The 17,536-nt window shown below is 42.2% G+C and overlaps 1 protein-coding gene across 1 annotated transcript in view; it reads left to right on the top strand.

The window, feature by feature from the left end:
* LOC137650192 (OTU domain-containing protein 7A-like) overlaps positions 1-17,536 on the top strand; it is a 62,818-nt gene that overhangs the window by 28,622 nt on the left and 16,660 nt on the right. The window contains exons 4-5 of the mRNA XM_068383369.1: positions 1,977-2,150; positions 17,276-17,443. Coding sequence (XP_068239470.1) covers positions 1,977-2,150; positions 17,276-17,443 — 342 coding nt within the window. The remainder of the gene's footprint in view (positions 1-1,976; positions 2,151-17,275; positions 17,444-17,536) is intronic.

Here is a 17,536-nt window from a genome sequence, read left to right as displayed (position 1 = left end):
CTTTCGAGACCTCTAAGGAACGTCGTTTGGCAACTCCTGGATGGAACTTAGACGTGGTCCTAAGGTTCCTCATGTCAGACAGGTTTGAGCCATTACATTCAGCCTCCCTGAAGGATCTCACCCTCAAGACACTTTTCCTAGTGTGCTTGGCTTCGGCTAAAAGGGTCAGTGAACTTCATGCCTTCAGTAAGAACATCGGCTTTTCTACAGAAAAAAGCCACTTGTTCACTTCAACTTGGTTTCCTGGCCAAAAATGAACTGCCTTCTCGTCCTTGGCCTAAATCTTTTGATATTCATTGCTTATCAGAGATCGTAGGCAACGAACTGGAAAGAGTATTATGTCCTGTTAGAGCTCTTAAGTTCGATTTAGCTCGTACTAAGTCATTACGAGGGAAATCTGAGGCATTATGGTGCTCAGTTAAGAAACCTTCATTGCCTATGTCAAAGAATGCTTTGTCATATTTTATCAGATTTTTTTAATACGAGAAGCTCATTCTCACTTGAATGAGAAAGACCGATGTTTGCTTAAGGTTAAGACGCACGAAATTAGAGATATAGCAACCTCCGTGGCCTTCAAGCAAAATAAATCTCTGCAAAGTATTATGGACGCGACTTTTTGGAGAAGCAAGTCAGTGTTCGCGTCATTTTACTTAAAAGATGTCCAGACTCTTTACGAGGACTGCTACACACTGGGTCCATTCGTTGCAGCGAGTGCAGTAGTGGGTGAGGGTTCTACCACTACACTTCCCTAATTCCAATATCCTTTTAATCTGTCTCTTGAAATGTTTTTAATATTGTTTTATGGGTTGTTCGGAAGGCTAAGAAGCCTTTCGCATCCTGGTTGATTTGGCGGGTGGTCAAAGTCATTTCTTGAGAGCGCCCAGATTAGGGGTTTGATGAGGTCCTGTTGTATGGGTTGCAACCCTTGATACTTCAGCTCCTGGGAGTCTTTCAGCATCCTAAGAGGATCGCTGGGCTCCGTGAGGAAGACAGACTTACAAGGCAGAGTAATCGTCTAAGTCAACTTCCTTACCAGGTACCTATATATTTTGGTTTTGTTATATTGATAACTGTCAAAATGAAAAAACTCTTAGCTTATACGCTGTAAACTTAATTAACTCTGGTCTCTACCCACCGCCTTGGGTGTGAATCAGCTATTATATATTCACCGGCTAAGTTAAATATTTAAAAATGATATTTTAATTATAAAATAAATTTTTGAATATACTTACCCGGTGAATATATAAATTAAATGACCCTCCCTTCCTCCCCAATAGAGACGCAGCGGGACGAGAAGAATTGAAGGGTTTGTTTACATGCAAGAGTGGTATCTGGCCGACAGTTGGCGCTGGTGGGCACACCCGCAACCTTCATAGCGATCGCTCGCGAGTTTTTTGAGTGTGTTTTCTGTCGAGCCGCAGAGTTGCAGCTATTATATATTCACCGGGTAAGTATATTCAAAAATTTATTTTATAATTAAAAAATCATTTTTTCCTCCTGAATTTTGGAGTTTGTCATCCAAGATGCATTTGTTAAATTTTAACACAATGAAATTTGGGTAAGTGTTCAAATAGATTTTATTTTTAAAATCCTGTTTATGTTGTAAGCTAATTTTTACTTGATGCAACATTGTTTATGTTGTAAGCTAATTTTTACTTGATGCAACATTGTTCATGTTGTAAGCTAATTTTTACTTGATGCAAACTTGCTTGGTTCATGTTTTAGACCTGCTTAAGCTATGTGTTTGACTTGCTTGGGCTATGTTCCAAGTAACAAGGATTAGATACCCAAAACCCTTGTGGTCCCACTGGTAATGGATATAAGGATATGTACAGTATCTCACTATATGTGTGATTACCTTGTGGACAGTAATAATGGGACTCATTGGTTATGGCTGTTTAATTTATGCTAATAGTTGTGATAGATATTATGTTCTCAAAATCAGATACTCATGCTTTATTTTATTGCTGTTTCAGATAAGAAACTGAACCGGGGTATCTCCAAAGCTACGGACAACGTGAATATTGTTTCTAAAGTGCGAACAGAATTTGCGCAAGAAATTTGGGAAGCAATAGATTCCAGCAAAACGCCATTTTTCATAGAAACCCCCATATTCACATTTACTCTTCCGGACCTTAGTATATATTCTGGTTAGTATTTTTGTTGTTTTGTGTTCAGAAACTTTGTTCATTATCATCCATTCAAGGTTATATATTTTCAGTACAGTAATTATTGTCTTGTTGTTTCACCACAAACTCAATACTTAGATAGATTATGGCCCATTTCCTGTGTTGCGCAATACAGTATAACAAACACATCAGCCTTCTATAGAATTGGTAGAAAAGCAAAGAAACTGGCAGCTCACTTCATGTGTATAAGAACCCTTAGGTCACGTCGCGACCAGAAACTTACTGACGAGTCGACGACCTGAGCTAGCATGCTTCCCGACTCCGGGTCGTCTCAGGGCACATATCACACTGCCTGAGGTTGACCCCTTAGAAAATGGAAAGAGGGTAAACTATACAAAAAGCTGGTCGGTTAGGTAGAGTTACCAGTAACTCCTAAGAAGGTAGTTCTAGATAAGTATGTTAGGAAAAATACAAATTACTTAAAAATTTGTGATATTTCTAGTATGTGTGCTGACTAGTGCAAAGTTCACCGAGTAACTGTACTACTGTACTGTGCTGTGGGATAGATTATATCTCGCTCTCAGTAGCATTGTTAGGTGGAAAGGCTAAGATACTGTGTTAATCTTGGACTGGGTGTGGGGCAACAGATGGTCGTATTCCTAAAAAAATGGGATTGCCTCTATTGACCAAGCACAACTTACAACTCATTCTCCCATTCTCACGAGTAAGAAGAAAAACTAACAAGGATGACTGAGGAATACTGGCTGCGCGACAATCCATTACTCCGCTTCTATAGAAGGACCTGTTTGTTCTGAACCTTCCTTCCTGCCCCTGCATGGGTCATGCATGTGCCTAGTACCACACTTGAATGTTGTACTGCTTGGATTTGTTTCAGGTATTGATGGTGAGGTCAAAAGAAAAGCCAGGAATGACTGGAGAGATTATTTAGACAGTAAAGCAGATGAGGCTGACAAAGCTATGAATTCAGGGAGTGGCTATGATGTAAAAATTGCTCATAGAATTATTAATGAAATCTCAACTGGGGCAAAGAAGCAGCAGCATATACCCATCAAAATGAGAGATGGCTCTGTTATAGCAACAGAAGATGAAGAAAGGCAACGTTGGATGGAACACTTTAGTGAGGTTAGGAATAGGAGATCTAAAGGGAATAATTTGATTGATATACCTGAAGCTGAAGAAGACCTTGATGTTCCCATGAATGAATTCAATGTGTTTGAAGTCAAAGCTATCCTAAAAAAAACTAAAGAGATGGAAAGCCCCTGGATACGATGGAATAACTGCTGAAATGATACTGGCCGAAAATGAAGTGACTCCTAGAACTACTTACAAGATTTATTTTCTAAAATGTGGCATGAAGAGGTAATACCTGATGAATGGGATTTTGGAGTGTTGGTAAAAATAGCAAAAAATGGAGACCTGACTGATTGCAATAATTACAGAGGTATAACACTTACATCAGTTGTTATGAAAATATATAGTATGCTTATTCTAAAGAGACTGAAGAGAAAGATTTATGAAAAGCTGAGAGATGAACAAGCAGGATTTAGAAAAGATAGAAGTTGCACTGACCAAATTTTAATTTTGAGACATATTGTACAGCAATGCATAGAATGTAGAGGTCCCCTTTTGATGGCATTTGTGGACTATGAAAAAGCTTTGATAGTGTGCACCGGCCAATTTTGTGGCGAGTCCTGCGTTATTATGGAATTCCTCTTAAATATGTAAATTTGATTAAGTCTGTTCTTGAGCATAGCAAGTGCAAAGTTAATGTCAATGGAGTCTTATGAAATGAATTTCCAGTGAATAGTGGAGTACTCCAAAGGAATGTGTTGTCACAAATGTTTATCCTCCTCATGGATTTTGTAATGCGTAGAACAATCAGAGATGGTGGAGAAGGATTGGACTGGATTGGTGATAGGAATTTAGCAGACCTAGAGTACGCTGATGATGCTGTCCTTGTTAGAAGAACACCACAGGATTTGCAATGCTTTCTTACCAGAATGCATGAAATATCACATGAGGTTGGGCTGAAGTTAAATAGAAGAAAGACAGATGATGATGAGAACGGAGTATGCAATGGAATATGAAATATCATTAGAAGGAGAAAGGATTAATGAGGTAGAATCATTTAAGTATTTAGTAGCTAGGATCTCCGATACAGGGTCTTTAGCATTAGAGTTTAGGGAAAGATTGAAAAAAGCAAATCAATTAATGTGTAGGTCAAGTAAAATTTGAAAATCAAATCGCCTGAAATTACATATAAAAATCAGACTATATATCAGTTTTAAATATTTAACTTAGCCGGTGAATATATAATAGCTGCTACTCAGCGGCTCGACAGAAAACACACTCAAAAAACTCGCGAGCGATCGCTATGAAGGTTGCGGGTGTGCCCACCAGCGCCAACTATCGGCCAGATACCACTCTTGCGTGTAAACAAACCCTTCAATTCTTCTCTGTCGACCTTGACGACAAGACGTATCATTACTCGCTGTAGAACCTGGAGTTTTCTCAACATATTTGGTGAAGTACTTCATTTTGGTTTAAGCTTTCGCAGTGCAGGTGTTTTATCTTCAACTTAAATCTTGAACTCGTTTTTGGATAGATTTAATTTTTGATGACTTTGGATTGTTTTTTGGACTTTCTTTGACTTTTAAATGGCCGACCCTTCCCTTAGTACGGAAGTGTGTTTTAGGCTTTTAGCAATTATCTTATCACGTTATAAATTAATTATAGATTTTCCTCTATATATTTTATATCTCAACCGCCTTTATTAGGCCTCTTCGATTAGCTTTCCATTTATAATAAACATCAAGATAAATTTTAATGATTTGTTTATATGCGACCTTTCCTGAGAGTAGGCGGTCCTAACTTGGAAACCGAAGTTAAACAACGTTGAGCCCTTTCAATCGTAAATAACTTTTACAGAGCTAATGATTTAAAACTTATTAAATGAATATTTTTTAGTAGATATTTTATGAAAGATTTTCTTTGAATAGTCTTCGTACTGTTTCAAAGATGAACTAACGTTTAGTTTATTTATGCTACGCAGTTTGCGCTCTATCGTTACGATAGAGAGAGAGAGTATCACGGTTTCACTTTGCAGAAAGAGTAAATCGATTCTGACGTTTTGTTCATTCTTCTTTCAAAGCTTAAATGTTTTAAATTCTATTTTAAAGGAACTTTTTAATTGAAAAACCTTTCAGTTTTTTCCTTTGGTCAAATAACCTGTTTATTGACGAAACGTAAGTGGGCTCTTCTCTTCGGTGCGAAATCAAGAGAGAGAGAGAGAGAGAGAGATAGAGACGGAGAGAGAGAGAGGAGAGAGAACGTTCCGATCTTTATTCTCGTCCCAAGCGAGTAACGTTGTTCTCGAGTTACTCTCGTCCCTAGTCTCTGTACGGGGAGAAAGGATAAAATGTTTTTAGTTTTTATTCTCGTCCCAAGGCACTGTATGGTGAGAGATTGAAAACGTAGTTTTGAATGAACTAGTGTTTAGTCTCTTTCCCAGCCACTGATCTTTTTATCTTAAAATATGTTTACTGTTTTTTGCTTGTATTAATGTGCTTACATTATACGACTGATTTCGCAATTATAACCTTTTGATGAGGGTAGAATTGCGTGCTTCAGGTAGAAATCAGTTTTATTCATACCTAATGTGAATTGTTAAAAAATTCGATTTCAGTGAAATAAGTGCAAAACAGAAAATCGTAGTGATAAAGTGATATTGCGCAAAGTGTTATCAGTGTTGCGACCGAGGGTTCGTCTGTTCGTGCCTGTCGTTCGCCTAGTCCGAGACCTCTTGCAAGCTCCCAAGCCCAGGGGAGAAGTAATGTCGTACGACTTATGGGTTCGAGAGGCCTTGATCAGCGAACAGACGTTCCCTCTATGGTATCAGGCGTATCTCACCAAGATCACCCCTACCATAAGGCGAGAGAGACGATTTTCTCCTCGTCATCCGAAGGCTTTTCGCATAAGAAACCGTGGAACAAGGTTTCGAGGCCCTTTAAGCGAAAGTCAGTCCTTTCAGGACAGGTCCAGCGTCCTGGTTTTAACTATTAGGACAGCTCTGACCCTATGCAGTCATCGGAAGACTGCTCGCCGCCTAAACAAAAGCGTAACACAGGCTCCGAAAGTCTTTTTGTAGGCAAGGTTTTGCAGTCACAGACGTTACCCTCGTCTCTTACCGCAACCATTCCCGTTGATCCTAAATGGGTTGTACGGCAAGACATGCAGAATAAGCTTGCCTCCCTTATGGAAGACTATTCTGCCGATAATGTTCACGTTGATCCTAGCCGTTTATCTCATCGAGATCCTGGCCTTCAGCCGCCCAAACGAACCTTTGTGCGTCCTGTTGACGTTGGCGTAGCTAAGTCACGTCAGTCACGATATGTAGAGCCTCACTCGATGCGGTCATGTGTTGATTTTCAGCCGCATTTGGACGTTAGGTCGCTTCCTAATGCTCCTGTTGACGTTCAGGACGTTCGCCAACCAGCGGAGTTGACTTGTTTTGACGCTGAGCGTCAACTACCGCAGTCTAGAGTTGTTTTGACTGCTCAGACTAGGCAGTCAAAACAGTCTCGAGTGGACGCCGAGCGTCCTCCCGCACCTGTTGTTGTTGACAGTTCACAGACTGTTAAGCAGTTACATGACGTTGCGTCCTGGTCCGCTACTAATGCACCAGTGCGTGTGGACTCTGCTTGTAAAGCATTGCCACCACGGTAGGTCTCTCCCTTGCTTGAGACTCGGCTATTGTCGGACAAGGTTCCTTCAGATGAGGAAGTTGCTGTTCCCCCTCCTACTGATATTCCCTTGAAGACTCTGTCAGACGGAGAGGAGCCTAAAGCTGCTTAGCCCTCTATGGACTTTAAATAAATCATGCTGATTTTTAAGGATCTTTGTCCGGATCTTTTTGTAACTGCTGCTCCTCGTTCGCCTAAACGTCAGAGTTTACACTAGGCCTAGCTACTTCGAAGCCGTTGTTTTATAAGCTAGTGCTCTCTCGCTCTTCTAAGAGAGCTTTATGTTTGCTAGGCGACTGGTTTATCACCAGGAGGAGTTTGGGGGAGACAGCCTTTGCTTTCCCTACTTTTAAGCTGGCTTATAGAGCGAGAGTCTGATATGACACGAGAGAAGTTCTCGGCTTGGGAGTTCCTGCCTCTGCCCAGATAGACTTCTCAAACCTCATAGACTCTCCCTGGCGCCTGGCCATGAGACGCTCCAAGATTTTATGGTCAACTTCAGAGCTATTTTCGAGCGTTTGAAGTTTTGCTGTACAATTATGTCACGCATAAACAAGGCTTTCAGGGATGGCACCAATGATCTGACAGCTGATGGATTATCATTATAATTATTTCCATATATATGATTACTGTATCATTGTTATATGTACCTTTATTGCTAATACACATTCAGCATATATGTTGTGTTAGGAATACATGTATGCAAGTATTCTCGTTTATTGGAGCTTAGGGAATACTATGTAGCATTTATATTATCTCATGTGGCATGCATTTCATATTTTAATTATCTGGTATTATTGCAAGCAGTCTTTCCCGTAGCCCGCCACTGTTCACAGCTCCGCCAATGTATTACGTTTGTTTTGATTATTTTCACTTATTATATGGCTTAAGAACTTACGAAAGTGTTTCTGTGAAAACCTTATTTATTCTATATCTAATAATAACTAAGATGGCGCAGTGATTGATTTGCCATAAGTGAATTTTGATCATTTAGTGAACTTATCCAACCGGCCTGGACAATGCAAGAAGTGTTTGTGTTCATCGTAACCAAGTTCGTTAGCAGTTGTGAACCATAACTTTGTTTGGATGTATACACTGGCAGTGACTTTGTTTTGTGATTACAGTGACTCTATATAGGGCTGTGTTTATTTTAGCAATCTGAGATTAGAGCTAATGTGCGTCGGCCATATGCAGAGGCCGGAACAAGAGCGTCACATTCATACTCAGCTGCGTTCGAGGGGAGACTAACGGCACTCGCTGTGCATGCAACAGCCGCGGCAGTCACAGTGTTACCAGATACAGCATAGCTCTGTTGCCTCGAGCTATTGTACTCGGTGATTGGCTACCGTTTGTGACGTCATTGTGACGTTACCACTGACGGCATTGAGTGATATTTTCTCTTTGATTTCGTGAGATTTTTCTATTTATGCCGCCGAAACACGATAAAGGAAGGAGACCAAAGACTTCTGAGGTTTCTCCCCCATCATCCCCAACCCCAACTGACATGACGTCATCTCCAACGCATTCAAGATCTATTTCTCCTTCATCAACCCCTTCAACCATGGATTTAATCAGCAAAATGTTTGAATACATGGATAAAAAAGATGAAGAAAGAAGAAAACAGGATGAAGAAAGAAGAAAAGAAGACAATGTCAGACATCAGGAAGAATTCAAAGCATTAATTGAAGCTATGACTGGTCCCAGGCATACCCTACCCTAAGCAAGTGGTATAGGGCCCCTTACCCCAGCACCATCGTCTGCAAGTGTTCTCCAAGTGCCTAATTCAGCTGTGCAGACACCTAAGGTGACAGTAAATTTGCCTCCACCATTAACCCATGATGTTACTTATAGGCAATACACAGAATGGAAGCAGAGATGGAAGGATTATGCTGTTATGGTAGATTTGGATAATTTACCTCAACCTAAGCAGTTGATACAGCTAAGGGCATGTCTCAGTGTTGAGATGAGACGCTTATTAGAACACAATTTGGGTATTCCACCAGACTCAACTATGCTTTTGGATGATGTTTTATTTCATATCGAAACTTATATAAAGGGTCAGCAGAATGAAGCACTTCGTCGGTTAGCTTTTACTCAATGCAAGCAAGCAGAAGGCGAGTCATTAACAGATTTTTTCGTTCGTTTACAACAGCTCTCAGAGGAGGTTGATTTATGTAAAGGCGTTAACTGTGTGGAGGCCCAAATGAAACATGCTATTTTGGTTGGCATAAGGAATGAAGAACTCACCAAGAAGCTCATTAGTATGCCTACAACAACAACACTTGAGGAAGTGAAGCTGACTTGCAGGGCTTTTGAGGCTGCAAAGAAGACAACGACAGAGCTTAAAGCTCCACAGACTTCAGTGCGTGCCGTGTCAAACTACAAGAAGTTAAAGAAGGCATTTGCTAAACCGGAGCAACCTAAGAAAATTCATCAGCAAGAGAAAACTCCTTCAAGTAGCAGATGCAAGAATTGTGGTCAACAGCATAATAGTGACACATGTAAGGCAGTATCCCACAAGTGCAGGAACTGTGCTAAAACTGGCCATTTCCCATATACTGCCGCATGTCCAGCATTGGCTAAGGAGTGCCGAATTTGCCATAAATTTGGCCACTATGATGTTTGTTGTGCACAGAAAAAGTCAAAGGGACTAAGGGAGTCGAAAGATTTAAAGGAAACCAAATTGAACACCGTCAAGATATCTTCTCCAGCCATTCGTTCAGTTAATTTACGTCCCCTAAGTTGTCCCTCACCACCTATCAATTTACAGGTCACATATGGCAGTAAATCAGGGAAGATCAACGTTATCCCTGATACCGGTGCAGATACCACTGTTTTTGGAGTGCAACACTTACAAGCATTAGGTGTTGATGTCAAGGAATTGTCTCCGCCCCCTGAGTTGCAGTTTTCCAACGCCGATGGATCACCCATGGAAGGTAACGTCTTGGGATCAATGGAGGCCGTCATGACTTATGGTGATATCTCATACAAGGGGTATATTGATGTTCTTAGTTCTCTCCCAACACCATTACTGTGTTATGATGCCCTCCGCCACCTAAGGATCATTCCCTGGGACTTCCCACGTCAAATGCAAGAGAGGAAACTTAGCAGGACTTCAGCAGGAACCAGTCAGGTCCCAGTCAGCCAACTTAATACATGTGAACAAATGTCCGTTCCTCCGCCTCCAGCCACATCCTCACCTGAGGAAGCCAGGCAATACTTTCTAAAGGAATATAGCGATGTGCTAATGACGAAGGAGCAGTTTCATCAAGGAGCACAACTCAAGCCAATGACTGGACCACCTATGCGTATTCACCTGAAAGAGGATGTGAAACCCTTTGCTATCTACACTCCGCGTCTTATACCACTAGCTTTTCAAGAGGACGTTAAGACCGAGTTGGAGACAATGGTAGCACAAGGCATCGTTGAACCTGTTGGGGATCAACCATCCCCATGGTGTCACCCCTTAGTGGTCGTGGCCAAACCTACAGGTGGTGTTCGTGTCACCACAGATTTAAGCAAGTTAAATTCACAGGTTTTAAGGCCTGCACATCCTTCACCATCACCATTTAGTGCAATCAGGAGTATTGATCCTAATTCAAGGTATTTCTCCACCATGGATGCATTGTGTGGGTACTGGCAGATCCCACTAGCAGAGGAAGACCAAGCTCTTACAACATTCATCACGCTCTACGGTCGGTATCGCTATCGTCGTTCACCCATGGGATTCAGCGCTTCAGGAGATGCCTACTGCAGGAGAGGTGATATCGCTCTTCAAGGCATCCAACATTGTGTCAAGGTTGTGGATGATATCCTTGTATATGATAAGGATTATTATTCTCACTTATGCAGGCTCAACAAAGTTTTGTCTCGCTGTAGAACTCATGGTATCACTTTAAATGCAGAAAAGTTTGTTATTGCTAGCCCTACTGTATCTTTTTGTGGGTATACGTTATCTGAAAATGGAATTGCAGCCGACAAGGAGAAAGTTCGAGCTATATCAGAGTTTCCAAAGCCAGCAAATCTGACAGATTTAAGGTCATTCATGGGCCTTACTAACCAATTAACAGAATTTTCACCCAATCTTGCAGCTGCAGCAGATCCGCTTCGGCCGCTGATGAGCCCTAAGAGATCCTTCACTTGGACAGCAGATCATGATGCCGCATTTGCCAGTGTTAAAAAGGCTCTCTCTCAGCCACCTGTGCTGGCTCATTTCGACCCTACCTGCCCCACCGTACTACAAACGGATGCTTCTCGTTTATATGGTTTAGGATACGCACTTCTACAAGACCATGGAGAAGGCCGTTTCCGTATGGTCCAGTGTGGTTCAAGATTTTTGGCCGATGCAGAAACTAGGTGGGCCACCATTGAGCTAGAATGTTTAGCTTCAGTTTGGGCTATGAATAAATGTCGCCATTACTTACTTGGATTGCCCCATTTCACATTGGTGACTGACCATAGACCCCTGATACCCATCTTGAATACATATACATTGGATGCAATAGAAAACACACGTATTCAGCGTCTGAAAGAGAAAATTTCACCCTATATCTTCACTGCAGTATGGCGTAAAGGCAAGGAACATTGCATCCCTGATGCCCTTTCACGTTCCCCGGTGAGCCACCCAACGCCTGAAGATGATATGTTAAATAGTGAAACCCATCTTTCCCTCAGGAGTGTTGTAGCCAAGACTGTGGATGCAATTTCAGAAGCGAAGACATCAGATACACAAGATCTTATCTTGGAAGAGATTCGCACCGCAGCACGTGAGGACCCCTCGTACACAAGACTCCTCCAGAACGTTGCCAACGGATTCCCCAGTCACCGTTACAATCTCCACAATGACCTACTACCCTATTGGAAAATAAGGGAGGATTTATATACCGATGATGACCTTGTTCTGTATGGTAGCCGAATAGTAATTCCCTTAGCTATGCGACGCAGCATTTTAAGACGCCTTCATGACAGCCATTGTGGAGTGGAGGCGACTAAGCGTCGGGCTAAGCAGACTGTATATTGGCCTGGTATTAATTCAGACATAGCAAATACTGTCCATGCCTGTGAGCCATGTCAGATAATGCAGCCAAGCCAACAGCAGGAACCACTATTATGCAACGAAAACCCCTCTCGTCCCTTCGAATCAGTATCGGCTGATTTCTTCAGTGTTGCTGGGAAATCTTTCCTGGTGTATGTTGACAGACTATCTGGATGGCCTGTAGTTGTAAAATTTGGTACCAATACTACAGCGGAAGTAACAACACGACACTTCAGTCACATCTTCCGAGACTTAGGTGTTCCAGTAGGGCTGAGGACAGATGGTGGACCTCAGTTCACCAGCTCAGAATTCAAGAATTTTCTTACCCGATGGGGTGTTCAACATGTGATATCCACACCTTACTATCCCCAAAGTAATGGCCATGCCAAAGCAGCCGTGAAGAAGGTCAAACATTTTATCCTAAAAGTAGCACCTTCTGGGAACATCGACACCGAAGATTTCGACAAAGGATTATTGGAAATACGGAATACTCCTAACTATGCTGGCCTTTCTCCAGCGCAGATATTATATGGCCAAGCCCTTCGATCATGCATCCCAGCCCATGCATCATCATTCAAGCAGGAATGGCAAGAAAAAGCAAATGAATATGACCTTCGTGTAGCATCACATACAGAAGCAGCCAAAATAAGGTACGACAGCCATGCACACCCTTTGGAACCACTCAAACTCAATGATAATGTCCGTATCCAAGACCCTATCTCCAAGCGATGGGATAAGACTGGCATTATTATGGGCATCGGTAGGTCACGAGACTACCACGTGAAGTTACCCTCAGGAAGAATATTATGGCGTAACCGCCGTTTCTTACGCCCTGTACCTCATTCTCCTTCACATTTGCCTGACGAGACACAGCAATCTCCAAAGAAGAAGGATGTTGTCCCTGATACTAGTCAACAACAGCAAAGTGGCACTCAAGCTGAGTATCGGCGTTCACCGAGACGCCATACCCGTTCATATAGCTCATTGAACGCAAAGGGGAGGGGGAGGTGATGGATTATCATTATAATTATTTCCATATATATGATTACTGTATCATTGTTATATGTACCTTTATTGCTAATACACATTCAGCATATATGTTGTGTTAGGAATACATGTATGCAAGTATTCTCGTTTATTGGAGCTTAGGGAATACTATGTAGCATTTATATTATCTCATGTGGCATGCATTTCATATTTTAATTATCTGGTATTATTGCAAGCAGTCTTTCCCGTAGCCCGCCACTGTTCACAGCTCCGCCAGTGTATTACGTTTGTTTTGATTATTTTCACTTATTATATGGCTTAAGAACTTACGAAAGTGTTTCTGTGAAAACCTTATTTATTCTATATCTAATAATAACTAAGAACAGCCACGTTCTCTGCAGGAACAAGTCCCTCAGGGATGGCTCCAATGATCTGGCAGCCATGTTCACTGCAGGAGTATGTAAGAGGCAAGTGCGCTCAATGTGTTCATTGTCAAGACAAACTTCACGATGAAGTCTACCAGGCTGTCTTGACAGCATTTATAGAAGGCGACTGGATGGTCTCTCTCGACCTTCAGGAGGCATACTTCCACATTCCTATACACCCGGATTCCCAACCGTTTCTGAGGTTTGTTTACAGGAATGTGGGGTACCAGTTTCGAGCCCTGTGCTTTGGCCTCAGTCCTGCTCCTCTCGTGTTTACGAGGCTCATGAGGAATGTGGCAAAATCCCTCCATCTATCGGGGATCCGAGCCTCCCTGTACTTGGACGACTGGCTTCTCAGAGCATCGTCCAGTCTTCGCTGTCTGCAGGATCTACATTGGACGTTGAGTCTGGCCAGGGAGTTGGGACTTTTGGTCAACCTAAAAGTCCCAACTGATCCCATCCCAGATTATTCTATATTTGGGGATGGAGATTCGCAGTCCAGTTTTTTTTCGGGCTTTTCCATCTGCCACCGAATAGAACAAGCCCTGCTCGAAGTCCAACTAATGCTGAAAAGAAAACGTTTGTTCAGTCAGGAGTTGGAACAGTCTCGTAGGGACTCTCTCATCCCTGGAGCAGTTTGTCTCACTAGGGAGACTACACCTTCTGCCTATCCGGTTCCATCTAGCCTCTCACTGGAACTAGGACAAGACGTTAGAGACGGTATCATTCCCAGTCTCCGAACCAGTAAAGGCATGCCTGAAATGGTGGGACAGCAATATCAGTCTGAGAGAGGGACTATCCCTAGCAGTCAAGAACCCAAACCACGTGTTGTTCTCAGACGCGTCGAATTTGGGTTGGGGTGCGACCCTGGACGGTCGGGAATGCTCGGGTCTGTGGACCTCAAGTCAGAAGAGCATGCACATCAACGGCAAGGAGCTATTAGCAGTCCACTTGGCCTTGATGATATTCGAAAGCTTCTTCGAAACTAAGTGGTAGAGGTCAACTCAGACATCACCACAACTTTGGCGTACATCTCCAAGCAAGGAGGCACACACTCCTTCACGCTTCTCGAGATCGCAAGGGACCTTCTCTTATGGTCAAGAAATCGAGGCATCTCCCTGTTGACGAGATTCATCCAGGGGGACTTGAACGTCTTGGCAGACTGTCTCAGTCGGAGGGGTCAGGTGATACCCACGGAATGGACCCTCCACAAGGACGTGGGCAAGAGTCTTTGGGCTACTTGGGGTCAACCCACCATAGACCTCTTTGCCTTCTCGTTGACCAAAAGGTTACCAATCTATTGCTCTCCAGTCCTAGATACAGAAGCAATCCACATAGACGCGTTTCTACTGGATTGGTCTCTTCTGGACTTATATGCATTCCCACCATTCAAGATAGTCAACAAGGTACTGCAGAAGTTCGCCTCTCACGAAGGGACAAGGTTGACGTTGGTTGCTACCCTCTGGCCTGCGAGAGAGTGGTTCACCGAGGTACTTCAATGGCTGGTAGACTTTCCAAGAAGTCTTCCTCTAAGGGTAGATCTGTTACGTCAGCCCCACGTAAAGAATGTCCATCAAAGCCTCCCCGCTCTTCGTCTGACTTCCTTCAGACTATCGAAAGACTCTCAAGAGCTCGAGGCTTTTCGAAGGAGGCAGCCAGTGCGATTGCAAGAGCGAGGAGAGCTTCTACCATTAGAGTATACCAGTCGAAGTGGGAAGTCTTTTGAGACTGGTGCAAGTCAGCATCTGTGTCCTCGTCCAGTACCTCTGTAGCCCAAATCGCAGATTTTCTTTTACATCTGAGAAAGGTTCGCTCCCTTTCAGCTCCCACGATTAAGGGCTACAGGAGCATGTTGGCTTCGGTCTTTCGACATAGAGGCTTAGATCTTTCCAACAATAAAGATCTCTAAGATCTCCTTAAGTCTTTCGAGACCTCTAAGGAACGTCGTTTGGCAACTCCTGGATGGAACTTAGACGTGGTCATAAGGTTCCTCATGTCAGACAGGTTTGAGCCATTACATTCAGCCTCCCTGAAGGATCTCACCCTCAAGACACTTTTCCTAGTGTGCTTGGCTTCGGCTAAAAGGGTCAGTGAACTTCATGCCTTCAGTAAGAACATCGGTTTTTTCTACAGAAAAAGCCACTTGTTCACTTCAACTTGGTTTCCTGGCCAAAAAATGAACTGCCTTCTCGTCCTTGGCCTAAATCTTTTGATATTCCTTGCTTATCAGAGATCGTAGGCAACGAACTGGAAAGAGTATTATGTCCTGTTAGAGCTCTTAAGTTCTATTTAGCTCGTACTAAGTCATTACGAGGTAAATCTGAGGCATTATGGTGCTCAGTTAAGAAACCATCATTGCCTATGTCAAAGAATGCTTTGTCATATTTTATCAGATTTTTTAATACGAGAAGCTCATTCTCACTTGAATGAGAAAGACCGATGTTTGCTTAAGGTTAAGATGCACGAAGTTAGAGCTATAGCAACCTCCGTGGCCTTCAAGCAAAATAAATCTCTGCAAAGTATTATGGACGCGACTTTTTGGAGAAGCAAGTCAGTGTTCGCGTCATTTTACTTAAAAGATGTCCAGACTCTTTACGAGGACTGCTACACACTGGGTCCATTCGTTGCAGCGAGTGCAGTAGTGGGTGAGGGTTCTACCACTACATTACCCTAATTCCAATATCCTTTTTAATCTGTCTCTTGAAATGTTTTTTAATATTGTTTTTTGGGCTGTACGGAAGGCTAAGAAGCCTTTCGCATCCTGGTTGATTTGGCGGGTGGTCAAAGTCATTTCTTGAGAGCGCCCAGATTAGGGGTTTGATGAGGTCCTGTTAGTATGGGTTGCAACCCTTTATACTTCAGCTCCTGGGAGTCTTTCAGCATCCTAAGAGGATCGCTGGGCTTCGTGAGGAAGACAGACTTACAAGGCAGAGTAATCGTCTAAGTCAACTTCCTTACCAGGTACCTATATATTTTGGTTTTGTTATATTGATAACTGTCAAAAACTCTTAGCTTATACGCTGTAAACTTAATTAACTCTGGTCTCTACCCACCGCCTTGGGTGTGAATCAGCTATTATATATTCACCGGCTAAGTTAAATATTTAAAAATGATATTTTAATTATAAAATAAATTTTTGAATATACTTACCCGGTGAATATATAAATTAAAGGCCCTCCCTTCCTCCCCAATAGAGACGCAGCGGGACGAGAAGAATTGAAGGGTTTGTTTACATGCAAGAGTGGTATCTGGCCGATAGTTGGCGCTGGTGGGCACACCCGCAACCTTCATAGCGATCGCTCGCGAGTTTTTTGAGTGTGTTTTCTGTCGAGCCGCTGAGTAGCAGCTATTATATATTCACCGGTTAAGTATATTAAAAAATTTATTTTATAATTAAAATATCATTTTAGTGAGATTGGTGTTACTGTATGGACATGAGTTGTGGTATGACAATAAAACAATGTCCAACAGATTTAGTAGATTTGAGAACAAAGCCCTCAGAAGAATATTTGGAGTTAAATGTCAAGACAGTATTAGAAATGAAACTATAAGGGAAATGAAATGTAGTGTTTTATTTAGTGTTATAGATAGTTGAAAAGCATTTATTAAGGAGAGGGTGTCAAAATAAGAGATTGTACATTACTGTACTTTACAAGTACAAGAATATAAACTAGAGTATAGTGAATTAACTAAGTAAAAACACTCTTTTGAGTTACTGAGGGTGATACGAGCAGTCAGTGGTGAGGATGGTGATGAGTCAAGTGACAGTAGGGCACCAGAATTATGGAGTATTTTGATCTTCCTAGTGGTCTCTGTACTTAACCCTGTGAAAATCGAGGGTTAACACTATATATAATTAGTAATGTGAAGCTCATTGCATATCCCATATTGTGTGCATGTTCATATCTATTTTTAAAGTTTACTTTTATTTTTCAGATGAATTTCGTCTATTTTTGGAGCGAGATCTGATCGAAACCTCAACCCTAGTTTCTCTAGAAGGGGCTGGTCGTCTAAATTGGTGGGCATTAATAGGTGCATCACAAAGGTTATGGCCTTTGGCAACAACGGGTGATGGCAATTGCCTCTTACATGCTGCTTCTTTGGGTGTGTATAAGTTTACCTTGTCTAAAGTTTCAATTAGGACTTAGAACTCTGTGTGAATTTATTGCAATATTCAAACCATGAGCATGAATAAAT

Source organism: Palaemon carinicauda, chromosome 11 (assembly GCF_036898095.1).
Source record: "Palaemon carinicauda isolate YSFRI2023 chromosome 11, ASM3689809v2, whole genome shotgun sequence".
Lineage (NCBI taxonomy): Eukaryota > Metazoa > Arthropoda > Malacostraca > Decapoda > Palaemonidae > Palaemon > Palaemon carinicauda.
Note: the sequence above shows the minus strand (reverse complement) of the source record. Positions and strands in the feature narration are given on the sequence as shown.